The 17,185-nt window shown below is 39.9% G+C and overlaps 2 protein-coding genes across 5 annotated transcripts; both read right to left on the minus strand.

Annotated features, from left to right (window-relative positions):
* Positions 1 to 36: 36 nt before the first annotated feature.
* Positions 37 to 7,933, minus strand: LOC134884159 (copine-3-like). 2 transcript variants are annotated; one of them, XM_063912847.1, is made up of 17 exons: positions 7,736 to 7,933; positions 7,089 to 7,237; positions 6,496 to 6,675; positions 6,039 to 6,116; positions 5,887 to 5,958; positions 5,710 to 5,790; positions 5,003 to 5,092; positions 4,077 to 4,175; positions 3,818 to 3,904; positions 3,643 to 3,702; positions 3,425 to 3,558; positions 3,177 to 3,231; positions 2,989 to 3,040; positions 2,711 to 2,844; positions 2,347 to 2,583; positions 1,933 to 2,045; positions 37 to 1,446 (listed from the first exon to the last, which is right to left on the minus strand). In XM_063912847.1, the coding sequence occupies exons 2-16, from the start codon at positions 7,218 to 7,220 to the stop codon at positions 1,935 to 1,937; spliced, it is 1,602 nt and encodes a 533-aa protein (XP_063768917.1). In that variant the 5' UTR covers positions 7,221 to 7,237; positions 7,736 to 7,933; the 3' UTR covers positions 37 to 1,446; positions 1,933 to 1,934. The 2 variants fall into 2 exon arrangements, with proteins under 2 accessions (XP_063768917.1, XP_063768916.1); XM_063912846.1 differs by lacking the exon at positions 1,933 to 2,045.
* A 450-nt stretch (positions 7,934 to 8,383) lies between these two features.
* On the minus strand, positions 8,384 to 16,770 carry LOC134883900 (copine-3-like). Of its 3 annotated transcripts, XM_063912394.1 has the most exons (17): positions 16,671 to 16,770; positions 15,758 to 15,938; positions 15,431 to 15,610; positions 15,252 to 15,326; positions 15,089 to 15,160; positions 14,779 to 14,859; positions 14,511 to 14,600; positions 13,110 to 13,208; positions 12,930 to 13,016; positions 12,669 to 12,728; positions 12,375 to 12,508; positions 12,147 to 12,201; positions 11,836 to 11,887; positions 11,356 to 11,489; positions 10,954 to 11,190; positions 10,746 to 10,860; positions 8,384 to 9,606 (listed from the first exon to the last, which is right to left on the minus strand). In XM_063912394.1, the coding sequence occupies exons 2-16, from the start codon at positions 15,914 to 15,916 to the stop codon at positions 10,750 to 10,752; spliced, it is 1,626 nt and encodes a 541-aa protein (XP_063768464.1). In that variant the 5' UTR covers positions 15,917 to 15,938; positions 16,671 to 16,770; the 3' UTR covers positions 8,384 to 9,606; positions 10,746 to 10,749. The 3 variants fall into 3 exon arrangements, with proteins under 3 accessions (XP_063768464.1, XP_063768462.1, XP_063768463.1); XM_063912392.1 differs by lacking the exon at positions 10,746 to 10,860; XM_063912393.1 differs by lacking the exon at positions 10,746 to 10,860 and having other exon boundaries at positions 15,758 to 15,922; positions 16,671 to 16,714.
* Positions 16,771 to 17,185: the final 415 nt, after the last annotated feature.

Raw genomic sequence — 17,185 nt, forward strand, 5'->3', positions numbered from 1 at the left:
TGTAGAACTGCACTAAGGAATAACTGTCAAGTCAAATTTGTGTTGAATAACAGGTGCTTTATTGGGGGGGGGTTTATGCACTTTCTGTATGTAAACACTTAAGGCACATCACCTTTTTCTAATAGAGCACTAAAGCTGATACATTGGGTGCTTATTTATAGCATTCATTGTACAACAATTAAATTGGAACAGAGATATACAGTTTTGTACTTGACATGCAAGATTACATTAAGCACTACTGTTTCTAGTTTCCAGGTGGAAATGATTAATACTGAAATAAGAGGTCAGTAGAAAATAGATAAAACCCAGAGTAAATCAAAGGTCGATAGCCATATCATTGCAAAAAGAAATCCTTACTGGTAGTCCATGTCAAGGAAACGACCCAATAGTGTCTTTGCTAATCTAACTGGGGAAGGCAAAGTACACCACTGGCATAATGGTAAACCACATTAAATGTACACAACTGAGTGATGACTGGCACAATAACTCATAACAAACTACTACTTTTGTTGCTAACACAATATTTCAGTTTCATACTTAAAGTTATAAACAGCTCTAGGTTCACACAGGCCTATACCTGCACAGAGTTTGGCATTCATTAGGTTAAACCTCATAGTGCATAGGGAAGCATCAGAGAACATAAGACCATATGTTCTCTATGTGCCAAAACAGCAGCGTCTATTGGCTGTATAATAACACCGTATGTACATGATTATGTTCCTAGTAGTGCTGCAGGAATTTAGCTAAATGATATAAAAATAATGCATGACATGTTTGTGATATATTTGACTACCACACCAGTTTCCCATGCATGTGTTCATGCCATGATTAAAGGTGATCTTGGTGTGTAAAAACCTTTTTACAAAACTACTTCAGCCATCAAACGGGCATACAAATAAACTGAACTCTCATGAGGAATTAAAAAAATATATAATGTTTCTGCAATGTCCTTGTGTTGTTATGCATAGGTATCCTGTTTCAACACTATAGAAACAAAGAATGGTTATATCTTTGAGCAGCTAAACGGAAACATTTTAACCTTTTAACTAGTAATTCCTTACCCATTCACTTATGTTAAAAGTTAAGGAATGACAGAGTTGGTTTTCTATTTTTAGGTTGCACTTGCACTGAATAACAGCTAAAATGACCTCATGGATGTAAATATCTAACTAAAGCTACATATATTTTTGACACTTTAAAAAAACACAGGTTGGTCAATAGAGCGTTGAAAAGCGAGTGAGGAAAGTGTAGGAAGGAAATTTTGCCCATTTGCCTTTAAATCTGCAGGAGATGATGTCTGTCTGTTTCCTTGAAGCATCACTTGGTCCCTGCAGGGGTCGGAGCAGGACTGGAGTTGGGTGGAGTCTGCTTCATGATATTGAAAAACTCCACCAGCTGACCTGGTACTTCTGCCAACACACTCTTTGCCAGTGCTTCCCGCGGAGCCTGAAGTGCCAAAAGAAGAGTTAAAAAAGTACAGTGAGGTGCACACTGAAGAGATATTTTAATGTATTATGGATTGATAATTATCAACTGATTAAATTAAATGAATGAAGCAGGAATGAGATGAGAGTCATGCAGATGAAGAGATAGGATCCACCCTTGAAAATATGCAATTGTTCTAGCACTTATCTCAGCTAGACAGATAACTGTATCCACAACTGATGTGTTTTAGTAAACTTAAACAAAAGGTAAACAAAAATATGTAACCTAAGACAGGAAGTACGACATAATGTCTTATACTGTGTATATGTATTGTCTTACTCAGCGCTGACTAAGCACCTTTGGCAAAACAGAGATGGAAATGTTGAAAGGAACACAGCAAGGTTCAAAAAACCAACGAGGATAGCAATCACTACATGTGATGAGTCACGCAGTGTAGGCCAAGCAAAGACTAGGGTGGCGGGCTAATGACTGAAATATTTGGGGTACCCCTATGAAGGATTAGGATCGTGGGAAGGCTTCAGTTTGAATAAACTGAAGAAGGAGGCCACTTGTTGAGGTAACTCGGCCAATACGCTCTGGGCAAGAGCCTGGCAGGGCGCCTGAAAAGAGATAAATACACAGAGCTAAGTGAGATCTAGGTGGATGGGCTGGGAATCCCTGGGTTTGGGTAACTATACTGGCATTGGATAGGGGAACTACTATACTATGTTTGGATTTGCAATTTTAGAAGCAAGTTAACTTAAAAATGATGCAGTGAGATGCTTGGAAAAAAGCCTGAAACGCATGCCGTTTTTTCAAAGAAATTCCCAGAGACAATGTTCTGAAATCACAGCAAAACCTAGATCACATAACTCATGTAGAGCAATCATTTATGAAAGAGGCTTTGTCCCGGTGACTCACCTTTTCAAACTGCCTGTACGGCACAAACTGGACGATGTCTCGCATGGCAGTCTCGCCGGTCTGAGAGCGCAAGCGTCCGTCATCTCCATCCAGGAACTCCATGGCAGTGAAGTCCGCCCCCCCAACTCCAACAATGATGATGGACATGGGCAGGCGAGAGGCGTTGACGATGGCACTGCGGGTGTCATCCATGTCTGTGATCACTCCGTCAGTGATGATCAGCAGAACATAGTATTGCTTTGAAAAGAAGAGGATAAGGGTAAACTATTAATTGGCACGTTTTCAATAAAGACTATAGGGCCGTTATACTGGTTATGGAAACCTTTAGTCATATTACTGATGATGGATGAACATAAATACTCACTGATGCAGTGGTCTGCTGCAGGGCTTGCTTAGCAAAGCAGGCTACGTGGTTGATGATGGGGCAGAAGTTGGTGGGACCGTAGAGTTTGACTTGGGGCAGACACACCCTGTAGGCATCCACCACACCTTCTATGCCTACACACACACACACACACATACACACACACACGTCAGACTGCAAACTATATTAAACTGCATATGTTCTCTAGATAATATTTGTTTTAACAACTCTGACAATCTGTCTACATATACATACAGTTGGATGACTTGTGAACATACCTGTACAAAACGGATTCGATGGGTTGAAATTGAGGGGGAACTCATGGGAAACCTGTTAAATAAAACGCAATATCATCAGATGTTAGTTCACATGCCTAACCACCATATATCGGATTCAAACTGCAGTCAAACCGCTGCCGTGACTTTAAGATGCATTTGTAGTTTTTACAATTCAGTGCAAGTCTTACCTGCCATGATGGAGGGATTTGGGCTCCAAATCCAAACGCAGGAAACATCTTGTCACTACACAGGAGGGACAAAAAAACACTAGTACATGAGTGACAGAATATAGTGCACACAAAGAAATACAACGTATTCAGGAAATATTTGGACACAACGACGACCTGAATGCAATTCTTCAAAAATGAGGAAGCCAATTTGCACTACTTAGTACACTGTATACGAGTTCTGAATTTAGGTTTTACGTGTCATATACCTGTCATAGTCCTGGATGACATTGCCCACAGACCAGATTGCAGAGAGGTACTCGTTGACGCCCTGAGGACTGATGTAGTGCAGGGACTGAGGAGACCTGGGATCCCCGTTGGAGCCTGTGAAGTCAATAGCCACCTGCCAAAACACATGCAGGGTTTGTTTCTGCTCTGGTAATACAAGAGACTAAATAGAGGCAATGACACAGAAGACAGGACTTACGGTGAAGTTGATTTGACAGCCTCCCATAACGTAATCCAGGAAGGTATACTCCTTCACCACCTAAAAGACAGAGCTCCATTTTATGAAAGGAGCCCATGTATCTCAATACTAAACTACTTGACTATGGATTTATCACACCAGTGAACATATTCAACACGAAGAAACAGAACTATACCTGGCATAACTTCACGCTCACAACACCAGAGTTCTTGTAGCCTTTCTTCTTCTCTTTCTTTTTACTGTTGATGCATTCAAACTCCGCCTGAGGACCAGACACAACAGCAAGCGTGTTATTACTGAGGGAACTCAAAACCAAACCTTTGTAATATTTGGTACACCCACATTGTTTATATGTTTTTTCACAATTAGTGAATAAAGGGGAAATATTCAAATGTGGTGGTTACATCCCAAAAATGCAATGCAAACACACATACTGGAGAGGTTCGTGATGCTTGTTGGAAGCGTGTCATCGTGGTCTCAAAGGTTCCAATAAGGTCATGCGAGCCATCGCTGTCATAGTCATAACACTCAACCTGCAAACAGGTAAAAACACACAGTGGAGATTAAACCAAAGTCAATTCAAATGCTTCTTTTTTTCAATAAATCATTTAGACAAAAAAACAACTAAAAAGGGTCTGTTCACCTAAACTAGAAAAAGAATAAGCAGTGTTTACAGCGAGGTCTATGCCTCATTATGTTATAGTCACTGGGACACCTTACATTTTCACCTCCATTGTATTTGATCTGGGCAAATAAAACCAGATTACTTGTCCTTTTTTTTTGTAATTTGCGTAAACTGACCCTTTTACTACAATTGCAGAAGCAAACACATGCAACAGTGGGATTGAAAATGTATTTCTTAATGATATACTAGTGTGAGTTGACAGAAAAATGACTAAAGAAGAGTGTGTAGTTTCAGACAAATGTATTATGACAGGATCAAGTTGGATGACGAAATCCTGTAGGTTCAGAGATTTCAGGCGGCATTGTGTATTTTTCACACCCCCTTTGACTCCATTCATCCACATCACCCATTAAGTGATGGTAAGATGAAAACAGACAGAGACTGTAACACACTGGGTAACTCACTTGTAGTGTATAGTTGAAAACAGCCTCCTTCCTGACATGTTTGCTTCAGAAGTTAAAACATATACATCATCAAACTAGTACTGAGTACACGGCTATCATGTTCTGTGAGCCAACATAAGATTGCTGGGCAAGATATTTACATCTTGAATTATATCTAGAATATGAAAACACGTAGTGCCACTAAACCAAACATTATCAGTGCCACAGCATACAGCAGGGTAAAGAAACGCATTGCAGATGTGCAGGTTGTTTATGTTAGAAAAGGAATTACTTTTATAGGTTTGTCCAGGTCTCCTCCACAGAGAGACTGCAGGGTGATTCGAAAGGGTTTCCATGTTGGATTCAAGTTGTTGTTCACCACCTGAGGACAGAATGCATGAAAATTAAACATGTGCAGACTTCCCTATCAGCACCAGTTATATTCAACTATCCAGATTAAAAAGTCCAACTGAAAGCACAATTAATCATCTCTTTTGGGGTACCATCATTAGGGGTACACTTCCCCAGGTGAATTTTTGTTACGCTGAGCTGCAGGAGGCTGATGTGTGTCATAAGGACACTGCAGCAGGAAACGGTAATATGGGTTGTGGTTCAGAGTCTGTGGCTCCTGTATAGTGCACATGCTGCTGTCGGATGTGTCCCTCGGCCTAATGGTAAACTGACATTACTGCTTTGCGCAAATATGGTTTGAAGCTGGCCTCAGTGGTGTTGTCAGTGCAGTGGTTACGCGAGAGCCCAGGAAGAGAGTTACAGAACACAACGTTGCGAGGGGGACTTCCTATCATTTTGCCAAAAGTGTGCTATTGAAAAGGATGCGAGTGTAACACACAGTTATCACCAGTTGTTCCTCTTTTCAAAACAGACAGAAATGAATGAAACCTAATGAATTGGAAGTTTTACTATCCCCTTCTCGGAAAATTGCGCATTTAGTTAGAACAGGAAAGAAACGAAACATTGATATCAGAACACTGTGTTTACCTCGGTCCTGTGAGCCAGCTGCCATCCAGTTGCTGTCTGCTTGTAAAATTCCAGGTAAGGGTCAGACTTCCCAAAGAAATCCTGTAAATTACAAAAGTAGAGACACAACAATTAGAAAAATGCACCTCAACATGTAAAATGAATGCAGGCGTTTATTCCTTTAAGAGTCACACTCACCTTGTTATCGAGTTTTCTGGCTTCAACTTCAAAATTGGCCACCCTGCTGTCTTTGATTTCTTCTGCACTGATCTACAGCAGAATAAAGAACAATTGAATAACTCTAAACAAAAACAATGCAATATTTATGTGTAGCTCACTCCAACACTCACTGTGATGGTCCCTTTTCCTGCAGGGGATTTTTTGTTCTTCAAGAGAAGTGGTCGGGTCAGCTTTTTACTGGACACAACCTAGAAAGTAAGCAGTTTAGGTAGAAGATGAAGCAGCAGGATAATAAATAGGTTTATCATCCAAACAGCAGCCTCCAGATCATGAGGCAAACATCATACAAAACAAACAGGCAGGATAAACATCCGGGGTCATGTTACACAGAAAGCCTACACAGCAACTGCTTATCAGAGATGGTAATTCATGATCTGTAATATGACCCTAGTTCTTATATGTTATCCTGTGCCTGATAGGATTGTGAAGTCAGTTTACTAACACTCGTTTCACTGTTCGTAACTTGTATGTACAAAATGGAAAGTGAAAGTGGATGTATTAATTGTCTTTGGGAGCTCAAGAATAATGACACATAAATCATGTTTTTTTTCCGAAGAAGAGCCTTACCTGGCCCAGGGTGCACTCCAGTTCCCCCAGGAAGTCATCGTCACTCAGGTCAATAGTTTTGTTGTCGATGTCATAAATCCCAAACTTCAGTTTCTGCACTATTTCGAAGTAGTAGTCGATGACGAACTTTTTTGCAAACTTTGGGCACAGGCAATTCTGGACTTGCTCGGTGCGTCCCACCTATTAGGAAAAGTAGGATTGCTCACTACTTTGTAACTGTCATGCATACATTTCAAGAGATACAGATGTCAAATAAGAAGGACGTATTTGCACATATGCTGGTGAAACAGGAAATGGATATGGAGTGACTGCTGCTTTACCCAACACTGAGTTTTCCATTAACGATTAACAATGCTATGTGATTTTCTCTTGCAAGAGCAATAGTCCTCACTGTCCCACCTCAACAGCAATTAATCATGTTAAAAACCTTTGAATTAAACACAGTTTTGACATTCATAATAACACATGTTTTTGAATATTGAGTGTTAGATGTTTCCGATTCAGACCCAATTACATGTTTACAGTGCAATAATCAACTATAAATCTGAAGCACACTGATATAAAATAAATCCAGATTCAGGCATCCTACTGACCTCATACCACTGGGAGTCAGAGCTGCTCATTAACAGGGAACACATAGGGTCAGACTTTGAGCCAATGTCCTTGTCCAGAAGATTCTCACAGGACACAGTCAGCTCCACCTTGGTTACACATTGGGTAGCCATGTCTGCCTGGTAATGAGCTGGAGAAGCAACACAGACATTAAGGGACATAACAGTGTGGACATAACCAATTCATAAGTAATATTTAGCCTTGTTGACGCACAAACCTAACGCTATTTGACAAGATGCAATGTCAGGAGAGATGTGAAAACAAATGTGTGCAATTTGCAATGACGTTACTACGAAGAGGTCAATTATCATTTGTTTTTATGCCTGTAAGTTAGCTTTACCCAATGCTACGCTTCAAACATACAGAAGAGCTAGCATCATCCAAATATTTTAAAGCGTGGTGCCTGGTTCAGACATGGTAACGTGTTGTGGAAAATATGACACATTAAACACTAATGACGTACCACGTTATCCCGTGGGGAGGATAAGAGCAAAGGAGAAAGTAAAACAGCTAACGTTAGCAAGCTAACTTGGCTAGTATCTCAAATGCTAATTGGTAAATTGACTTAACGTCAGCACATTACATTCCGCAGACAAGTACTTAGATATTGATCCAAATGCAAACGTACCGTTAAACGTGATGCGTTTCAGGTCTCACAAGAAGAGAGTTTTGCTGTAAATGTCTAAAAATGACAGCTAGCTCAGCAGGGTGGTACCGCCCTTCCAATGTAAAAGTATCTCTGTAGCTGCTCTTTCAGCTCCGCCTTGAAAATGCAAAGACATACGCCCAACGACACAACACAACAATCCTGCAACACCTCAAACAGTCATGCCGCGAATGTTCACTTCCTGTCTCCCCGTTTTATTTTGAAATGTTTTATCGGATTCTGTTTTAAATGCTGTTTTTTTACCCTCTTTTTAATTGATAGTTGTCATGAGTCCGTGATCAAGTCCACATGGGTACAATCCAGAAAATTCCGCCTACTGTAGCGATTACAGTCATAAATAATCACAGTGCGAAACTGCAGGTCTATTTTGTATGTTTTATTTTGTAAAAGTAATAACCGGAAGTGTAAACGAGTTCCCCACACACATCCATGGTTCCCCGTTGATGAGTGTGGGTAACTTTAAAGAAAACTAAACCTGTTTTTTTATGACTAAAGTGCAACACTATCTGCCTTACTGTACTACTACTAACACTTCCAATGATACTTGGTCTTATGGACTGATAGACACACTTCAGATGCACAAAATTGATTTGGAATATGATTCACTACTTAGTGAAAATATAATATTTATTTTAAGTCATGACATGAAGACAGTAGAAAACACAAAAACGTTAAAATTGTCAAATTTACACAAGATAAGATCTGTTATACAGATTTGATTCGTGTTCATGCTTTTCAAATAACATTTACACAAAATCTTAGAAAATCAAAGTCCCTGACAAAGACAAGTAAAATATGTAACACATATAAAATATCAGTCAGTATCAAATACACACATACGTTAAGTGAAATTAGGGATTATTTATAATAGTCAGTTAAGTTAAGACATGGTGAACTTCCGGAGTAAATCAGTGTGAACATACATTTGACCAAATTAAACTTTTTCTAATGATTGAATCACTTATAGGGATTCTTCTTGATTAACATTCACATCACCTTATATTATGTCAAATCAAATATTGAACTGATTTTGAAAAAGAAAAGCGAATGAAGAACAAAACAGTAGCAAAGACAGGTTTTTTTTTGTGGAAAGGGTACAAAAAGTTTCAATTTAAGCAAACATATTAGTCCATTATGTATGGATCAATCGTGTAAACATCATTGCATTGCGTTAATAGTATAGCTTTGTGCAACATTCAATTGAAATACGCTTAATTCCCCAGGTAAACATGAAAGTGTAAGCTTCAACGAGCAAGTGGTCATTGTAATATGGAAATCATGAAAGAAATATTAGTAGGAACATGCAGAACACATTCGTTACTCCAGCCCTTTTATGTAGACGTTCTACCTGTTATGTGGACTAATGAGATAACTGGTAAAATCTGACTTGGTTTTTGCACAAAAACCAAAGACCTTCAGTCAAGTCACACAAGTTTCAATGAATACCCTAATGATGGTGCAGAACAACCAACTAAGAAATGACTTTAAATCTTAAACATAATGGCACATGTGTCACATAAAGTCTTGCGTAAGTACATTAAATACAAATCTTCATTAAGAACATGCTAAAAAACTAAAGAAATGGTATACCAGATCTGTGTACAATGGCTTTATATTATTGGTGTATACAAGTATTTACAAATCATACCCAGACATGCTGGTGCATGCTCATGTAGTATATTGAGAATACATCACAGGGGGGGTGCTGATGCTGAGGGGTCAGGGAGAGGTGTGTCTCCTTGAGGTGGTCTCAATCCCCTGGCGTTGAAGAAACTCAACACCTGACCCGGGACTTCTGCCAAGACGCTCTGAGCCAGCAGTTCCTGAGGAGCCTAGGGAGGAGGAGTAGAGAGAGAATAACAGGGAGGGTGATTTACAAGGCAGTGGCAGCAGGGGGGGGTGACCCTCAGAAATCAGAGGATTACAATCAGTTCATGAATATTTTAGTGTAATCAGTCTATGAATAATTTCAAATAAACATGGCATGTTTATGAGCAAAAGTGTCAGAGTGGCAAAACACTACTAAGGAATAATAACATAAGTACTGGAAGCTTTAAAAACAACATCTAACTCTTAATCAATTACATGTATCATTTTTCTAAAGCAATGAAATGCTGTATATCCTGCAATACTGCAATATTAATGAGGTGAAGTGACTGAAGTAGTTACTGTACAGATTAAAATCAACTTATGAATGGTATGGTATGAATACTGATCTTTTAGCAAAAAAGGTTTGGCAGGACATTATTGGAAATGTAATATCACATTCTGGCAGACTGTTAGATGAGATCGTACGTGCTTATATCTGAACTATGTATTCGGTTCGTTAGTTTAGCTTAAGACAAAGACAGGAAACGGGAGAAACAGCTTGTATCTTACATTTATGTTAAATTAGGGCTGTATCAGATAGTTAAGAGCTTCATTTATAGCAGTGTACTGTCGCTTGTTGTGAGCAAAGCGACACTATTAACCGGGTAATCTTGAAAAAACTGCAACCCTTCTAAGGATCATAAATTATGACGACGGACTTTTGATTTTTCACTCGAAAACATCAATAGTTTGTTTGATTGCAAAAAAGGACATATGGTACAGTCCCATCGTGTATCGCTTTTTCTGAATGTGTAAAAAAACAAGCAGAGTTTTTTGGAGCATTATGTGCCTTGTAAAATGTCAAAGCTAGAACTCTGAGCAGTTGCCAGGACACTAGTGGAGACTCCAGGAAATTTATGCTCACTCCCAAAAAAAAAACCCAGTAAGAGCGTTTTTTCAGTTAGAGCTTTCAGCAGAGAGTCCGCACCCTACAGTACGTGATGACATAATGTCTGGGAAATGGAAAGGTCGTAAAAACAGTGTAATCAACAGCTTGGTGAATTAAGCTAAGTAGGTTGTAGAACTGTGCTTCTACTGTGATTCGTGCAGGATGGGATGTGTGGAAGCAGGTGGGAAAGTGAATCACTGCGGGTGCTCCTACATTTCTACGAGGGAGTGGGCTCGCTGGGGGGCTTCAGGTCAAATATATTGAAGAAGGAGGCCACTTGGTCAGGCAACTCTGCCAGTACACTTTGGGCAAGGGCTGCAGTGCTTGCCTGAAATAAGATGTTTAGACACTTTGTTTAATGACTTTAAAGAAGCTCTTGCGGTGCATGCCTACGAAGACTCTGCTCTACGATAAAGCTCACATTTTTGAACTGTCTGAACGGCACAAACTGCACGATGTCCCTCATGGCAGTCTCGCCTGTTGGACAGCGTAAAACTCCATCGTCTCCATCGAGGATCTCCATGGCACTGAAGTCCGCCCCGCCTACTCCGACAATGATGATGGACATGGGCAGACGAGAGGCATTGACGACGGCTCTGAGAGTCTGATCCATGTCTGTGATCACTCCGTCAGTGATGATCAGCAGGACAAAGTATTGCTGTGGGTTATTGACATTAAAAGGAAGAAAACAAGAATGATATTTTAAAAAGGGAAGTGTTTTTCACCTTGCATTGGGTGGAAAAGAACAACTGATTGAGATCCCGTGCTACATTTGCAAACAAAAGCCACTGTTTTGGAAGATATTAGACACGCAACCACTCACAGAGGCAGTTTCCTGCTGCATGGCCTGCTTGCCAAATTCGGCAACATGGTTGATGATTGGGGAAAAGTTTGTGGGACCGTAAAGCTTCACCTGGGGCAGACAATACTGATAGGCTTGGACCACACCCTCTATACCTGAAAAACACAAGTACAGATCTTAGAGCATAATTGTATACATACTCCCATGTAATTTAGCATGATTGGAAATAGACAGTGCAGCATGAAGATCATTTTATGGGCTGAAACTGCAGAGCTAATCAGATTTCTGTCCAAAGTGATTGGATGCTGAAAATCCATTTTTGCTTTACACAATTCTTACCTCAATGAGTTTTCAAAATGTTCCCCTGACTGACTTATCAAGAAAGTGTACTTGGTAACGTAATGTATGCTTTAAACATCAAATGCCGATCTTTCCTACAAATGTAATATGCACGTCCCGTTATCTAAGGACAGAGCAGAGTGAGTTTGCTTCCATTATTACCTGCACAGAATGGGTTTGATGGGTTGAAGTTGATGGGAAACTCATGGCTGACCTGGAAACACAAACAACCAGGTCAAATAATATTCAAAATTCACATTTCATCACATTTGGGCTGATGAGAACTGCAAATCTACAAGTCACTTGCATCTCTAACCAGCATTTTGTACCCTGCATCAATTTTAAGGCTGGATCCAACACCAACTTATACATATATCCAAAACAAGCTTTTCATGTATAAGGACATTCAACTACGACATGGAGATAGTGCTAAACTAATATTCAAGCCAGTTTTAAGTTAAACAAATAATCACCTGCCACGAAGGAGGAATCTGGGCTCCAAATCCGAAAGCTGGGAACATCTTGTCACTACAGAAAGTGAAACAAAATAAAGGATTAGACCAGAGCCGCAGACTTTCAGTTTGGTTGTTCCCCAAAGATCCATTCAGACATGACGGGTTGTTAACGGTAAGAGATGTACACTATACCCATGTCCTGCTTCTCATGCCACCATAATGCTTTATCTACAGTAATCTAAGTACCTGTCGTAGTCCTGGATGACATTACCGACTGCCCAGATAGCTGCCAGGTATTCATTATAGCCCTGCGGGTTGATGTAATGGAGGGACTGAGGGGTGCTGGGATTCCCGTTGGAGCCTGTGAAGTCAATCGCAATCTGGCAATGGGTGGATGAAAAAAACAGATAATTATTTTCCTTAACACATTCAATCCTCCATGTAAACTGTACAAACAACATCTAATGCACAAACCAGGGACAGTTTTTATTTTGTTTCGTTAAAAAAAAGGTAAGCTTCACCGACAGTTCTAGTACTCACAGTGAAGTTAATCTGGCAGCCGCCCATTATGTAATCCAGAAAGGTGTACTCCTTCACTATCTGTGAGGAGAATTTAGAAACAAAATATTATTCACCTGTTCTTAAAATGAATATCACAACTTACATGATGAGCTACAGCGTTGCAGTACTGCGTTTGTGTACCTTTAATATCTTAAAAGTTCAATGAAATTGGAGGACGTATATCAGAATCAAATAAAAGATTTGGTTCCGTAATAAGAAACATATTTAAGAACATAATACCTTGCATTTCTTTACAACGATAACACCAGAGTTTTTGTATCCTTTCTTCTTCTGTTTCTTCTGACTGTTGATGCATTCAAACTCGGCCTGAGAGAACACACACACCTCACAGTGTCAGGAAATATTTGTGGGAGACCCTTTTTTTTTAATAAAACGCCAAGAAAGAGCAAGAGATCTCACCGCATATGTTTGTGATCCCTGCTGAATTTGGGCGAGCGTTGTCTCAAAACATCCTATAAAGTCGTGAGAACCGCTGCTGTTGTAGTCATAGCAATCTACCTGAGAGAAAGACAGTTAGGAGAAACAAGACAGATCAATTCTCTTGAGCAAACATTTTATTTTTACTTATTAAACTATCATCAGTGTGTGAACATCAAAGCAAATGAGACAAAAGCATGCTTGTGGGGTGGAACTACAAATCTAAGACAACACCCTGATATTGATAAATCTAAGAGAAACACACGCAAGTCTTTTACTGGAAGGGGAACTACCTTTCTTTAGAGTGAGACACAGTGGTATTTTCATTGTGAGGAAACAGGAAAAAGACAAAAAGGTGTAGACACAGCAAGGAGCAACAAACTGTGTGATGCTATGGTCTACAGGAAGAACAGCTAAGAAAGCTCATGAATGAGTAAAGAAGGTATCTATCTTTACGGAAAGCATCTACCTTTGGGGAAACTGACCAGTTGGTCGACTTAGCTTTTAATGCATAACACATAATAATTATCAGGTTATTTAAACGATTAGTATGCTGGATGTTAGTAGGCACTTGTGGTTATATATACATTGAGTTTATTTTGACACACATACTTGAAGTTCTTATTCGGTCCATTCGGAGTTCATAATAGTACCCCATTGGCTCATTAAATTGTCTACAAAAGTCAATGTTCGACCAGTGAATCGCTTTACTCACATCATTCAACAGGTAAGTCGACCAACAAGCCAAACCCCTCAAGGTGTTTTTGTAAGATAGATATTCAAGTGTCAAGGACTTTGTCCTGTCACAGACACTGCATCCTACACATGAAGCACTCACGCTGGGGACAGTAAACTCACTTGCACCGACTGGAAAGCAGCTCTTCCAGACAAGTGTGCTTTTAGAGGGTTAGAGGTTGGAAACAAAACACAAGATACATAAACTAATGCTAAAAAAAACATTTCCGTATCTGTTATGCTTATCAGACCCTTAGATATGCATACGAGTCAATCAATGAGTCAGAGCCGGGGGTTGTAGTGTGGTTTTGATTAAGTCTTTTAGTGATCTTACATAACCAAATGAAATTCCATTAGTGATTGAAATTCCATTAGTGATCGAAATTCCATTAGTGATCAAATGTTTGCTTTTGATGTTCAGCTGAGCTGAAAAAACATTCCATGTATCACCTTTGCCAAATCTTACAAGCTCCTTCTCATCCCTTCTGCGTAGAATAAAAAAACGAATTATGATCCATTCAGAAAAGCTAGCCCATCACTGAATGAATACTGATATTACGTCAGCAGGAAAGACTGACAGTAGATAAAGGCTGCCGTGTCATCATTCACCACTCCTTACAGTCAATGTGTGTGTGAGTGTGTTTGTACCTTTATAGGTCTCTCCACATCGCCTCCACAGAGGGCCTGAAGCGGGATTCGGAATGGTCTCCATGTTGGGTTCAAGGTGTTTTTCACCACCTGTGTAACAGTTCAGATTAAAAAAGCACTCTGAAAGGTGACATGCATCAACAGTATGAACTACAAACTGTCAATACACATTCTGGTTATGACTTTATGTGACCATGCACTGCCCAGGAATCCTTGGGCATGATGTATAGAGATGATGTAAAGCATGCTAAAGCGAGTATACATGTACCTCTGTCCTGTGAGCGAGCTGCCATCCAGTTTCCGTCTGTTTATGGAATTCCAGGAAAGGGTCGGATTTCCCAAAGAAATCCTGTAAATAAGACAGAAAATAATAGTAGGTCAAAATAAAAAAATGACTCAATAATACTCAGTGTTGGGCAGCACTACATCAACATGTCTCACACCAGACGGACGAAAAAATGCATCCGGTTTTATCAAGCTTTGAGTAATAACCCTATAGTCGTTTCAACATTTCTAACTCTAATAGGTTCGTATACAATATTTAAAACATGATTCAAATGTGCGGAAGCAATCAACACCTTTTTGTCCAGCTTTCTACCTGCAGCTTCAAAATCCACCACCCTGTTGTCTGTTCGTTCTTCAGCACACACCTACAAAACATGAAACAGCATTGTGTTACAAATACCACGTAAGACAATATGACAATTGTATTATTGATAATTTAAGTCCAATAAGACTCACAGTGATGGTTCCTTTCCCTGCAGGTCTCTTGTCCTTATGGACAAGTGGTCTTGTTAATTTCCTTGAGGATACAACCTGGACAGAAAAACACTTTTCTGCATTGCACAATCACCGGATATGCCACAGCCTGAACAAATAAAGCATAATATGTCTAACATTTTGAAGGCAAATGTGCTAACCTGTCCCAAGGTGCACTCCAGTTCTCCCAGGAAGTCGGCATCTCGCATACTGCCGTTTTCGCTGTCAATGTCGTAAATTTCAAACCTCAGCTTCTGCACCATCTCAAAGTAGTAGTCGACGATAAAACTCTTGGAAAACTTTGGATTTAAGCAGTTCATGATTTTCTCTGTCCGGCCAATCTACAACAGATTAAAAAATACTTCTTTAAACAGAATCAGAAACTCTTTTGAGAGAGCAGTTGCTGACATTTCCAAAAGGACAACAAATACATCCAACACGATGAGGATATGTCTCGCATTTTAGATCAACTTTCCAAACACACTGACCTCACACCAGTGAGGCCCGGATGTGTTCATGAGAAGCACACACAGAGGGTCAGACTTTGAGAATGCATCCATGTCGAGCAGATTCTCACACGAAATGCTCAGTGCCACTTTGGTCACACATTCAGGGACCTTTGGCCCCGGGGATCCAACTGCTGCCATGACAGCCTGGAAGACACACAAACTGAGGACCAAGCAAACACACCCAAATCAAAATCCATGTAATCCATTGGTTTATCAATAAGTGTATCAATAGATATGTGTAGCAACATTTCATATAAGTCCTGTACTGATTCATTACGTTTGTATAGTTCATTGGGACTCCACATAATGCACCAACTGCCCCTTTAGTTTGATTAAACGGTAGGATTTAACCAACGCCCAGCGAAGAGCCATCCAGCGGGGAGGTACGGTTCATCTGGCTTTCCAGCGGACGAGACTGTCCCGCAGGCGGCTAGCGTTAGCTGAAGCTACTATTCGACTCATGTCAAAATAAAGTCAAACACTCATTTCTGTCACATGTGGTCGGTCCGTGACAGAGACATTTTAGCAACGTTAATGTAACTCAGTTAAAGTAACGTTAATGGGACAGAATAACGGACCGGGCTGAGCTTTTACCAACGTAAACCAACGTTACATCGGCGGATGATTCGAAACACATGTATCCACCTCTAATGTTGTTCAAATAGATGTATTTAAGCTGTTATTAAGGAGTATCCTACTTGCCTTTACCGAGTTGACGCCTATCTGGATTCGACTAACATCAAATGATACTTGTAAAAGTATAATTACACAAGGCTACGTTAACGTCTGCTTATGTCCAGTAAGTAAGCAAGCTAACTTAAAACCTAACGTTATTTTATTTTGACAGTTAAACAGATTCAATTCAATAGTAGTTTTACTTTGTATGTCTTACCTTTTTAGCTAGAAACGCTAGCTGTGGGCTGTGGTTTGCTGTTGGCAGGAGTGACAGGCATAGGATCCGGCTCAGCGGTGGGCGGGGCCCAGTGCGCTCGTTTCCAGTTAGAGGGACACCCGTCCCTCACCCTTTACTCCCAACTTCCATATTCATATCTCATGTCATTTTTACACTGGACAAAAAAGACAAACCTCTTTTCATTGTGTCTTAAGGCTTCTTTTGTATTATGTGAATATATATTTAAGGTACAGGAGTTTCTTTATTGTCATGGGTCATGTGACTTATTGACAATCAATGCAAGTCAATGGAGCAATATACAGTACTATTCTAATGATTCCAGGTCAGTGAGGAATTGTACACTGGAAAAGTGTAATTACGTTTTCCCCAATGTTTCTAACAATGTTCCCAAGATATCTGTAATTTTAATCTGGTTTTATGGTTGCCTTTAGCCGAGACATATCGCCTTGCCCCCATTTTTTCAACCAAATTCACTTCTTGGCATTTATTTGCTA

The sequence above is a fragment of the Eleginops maclovinus genome, chromosome 21 (genome assembly GCF_036324505.1).
Source record: "Eleginops maclovinus isolate JMC-PN-2008 ecotype Puerto Natales chromosome 21, JC_Emac_rtc_rv5, whole genome shotgun sequence".
NCBI lineage: Eukaryota > Metazoa > Chordata > Actinopteri > Perciformes > Eleginopidae > Eleginops > Eleginops maclovinus.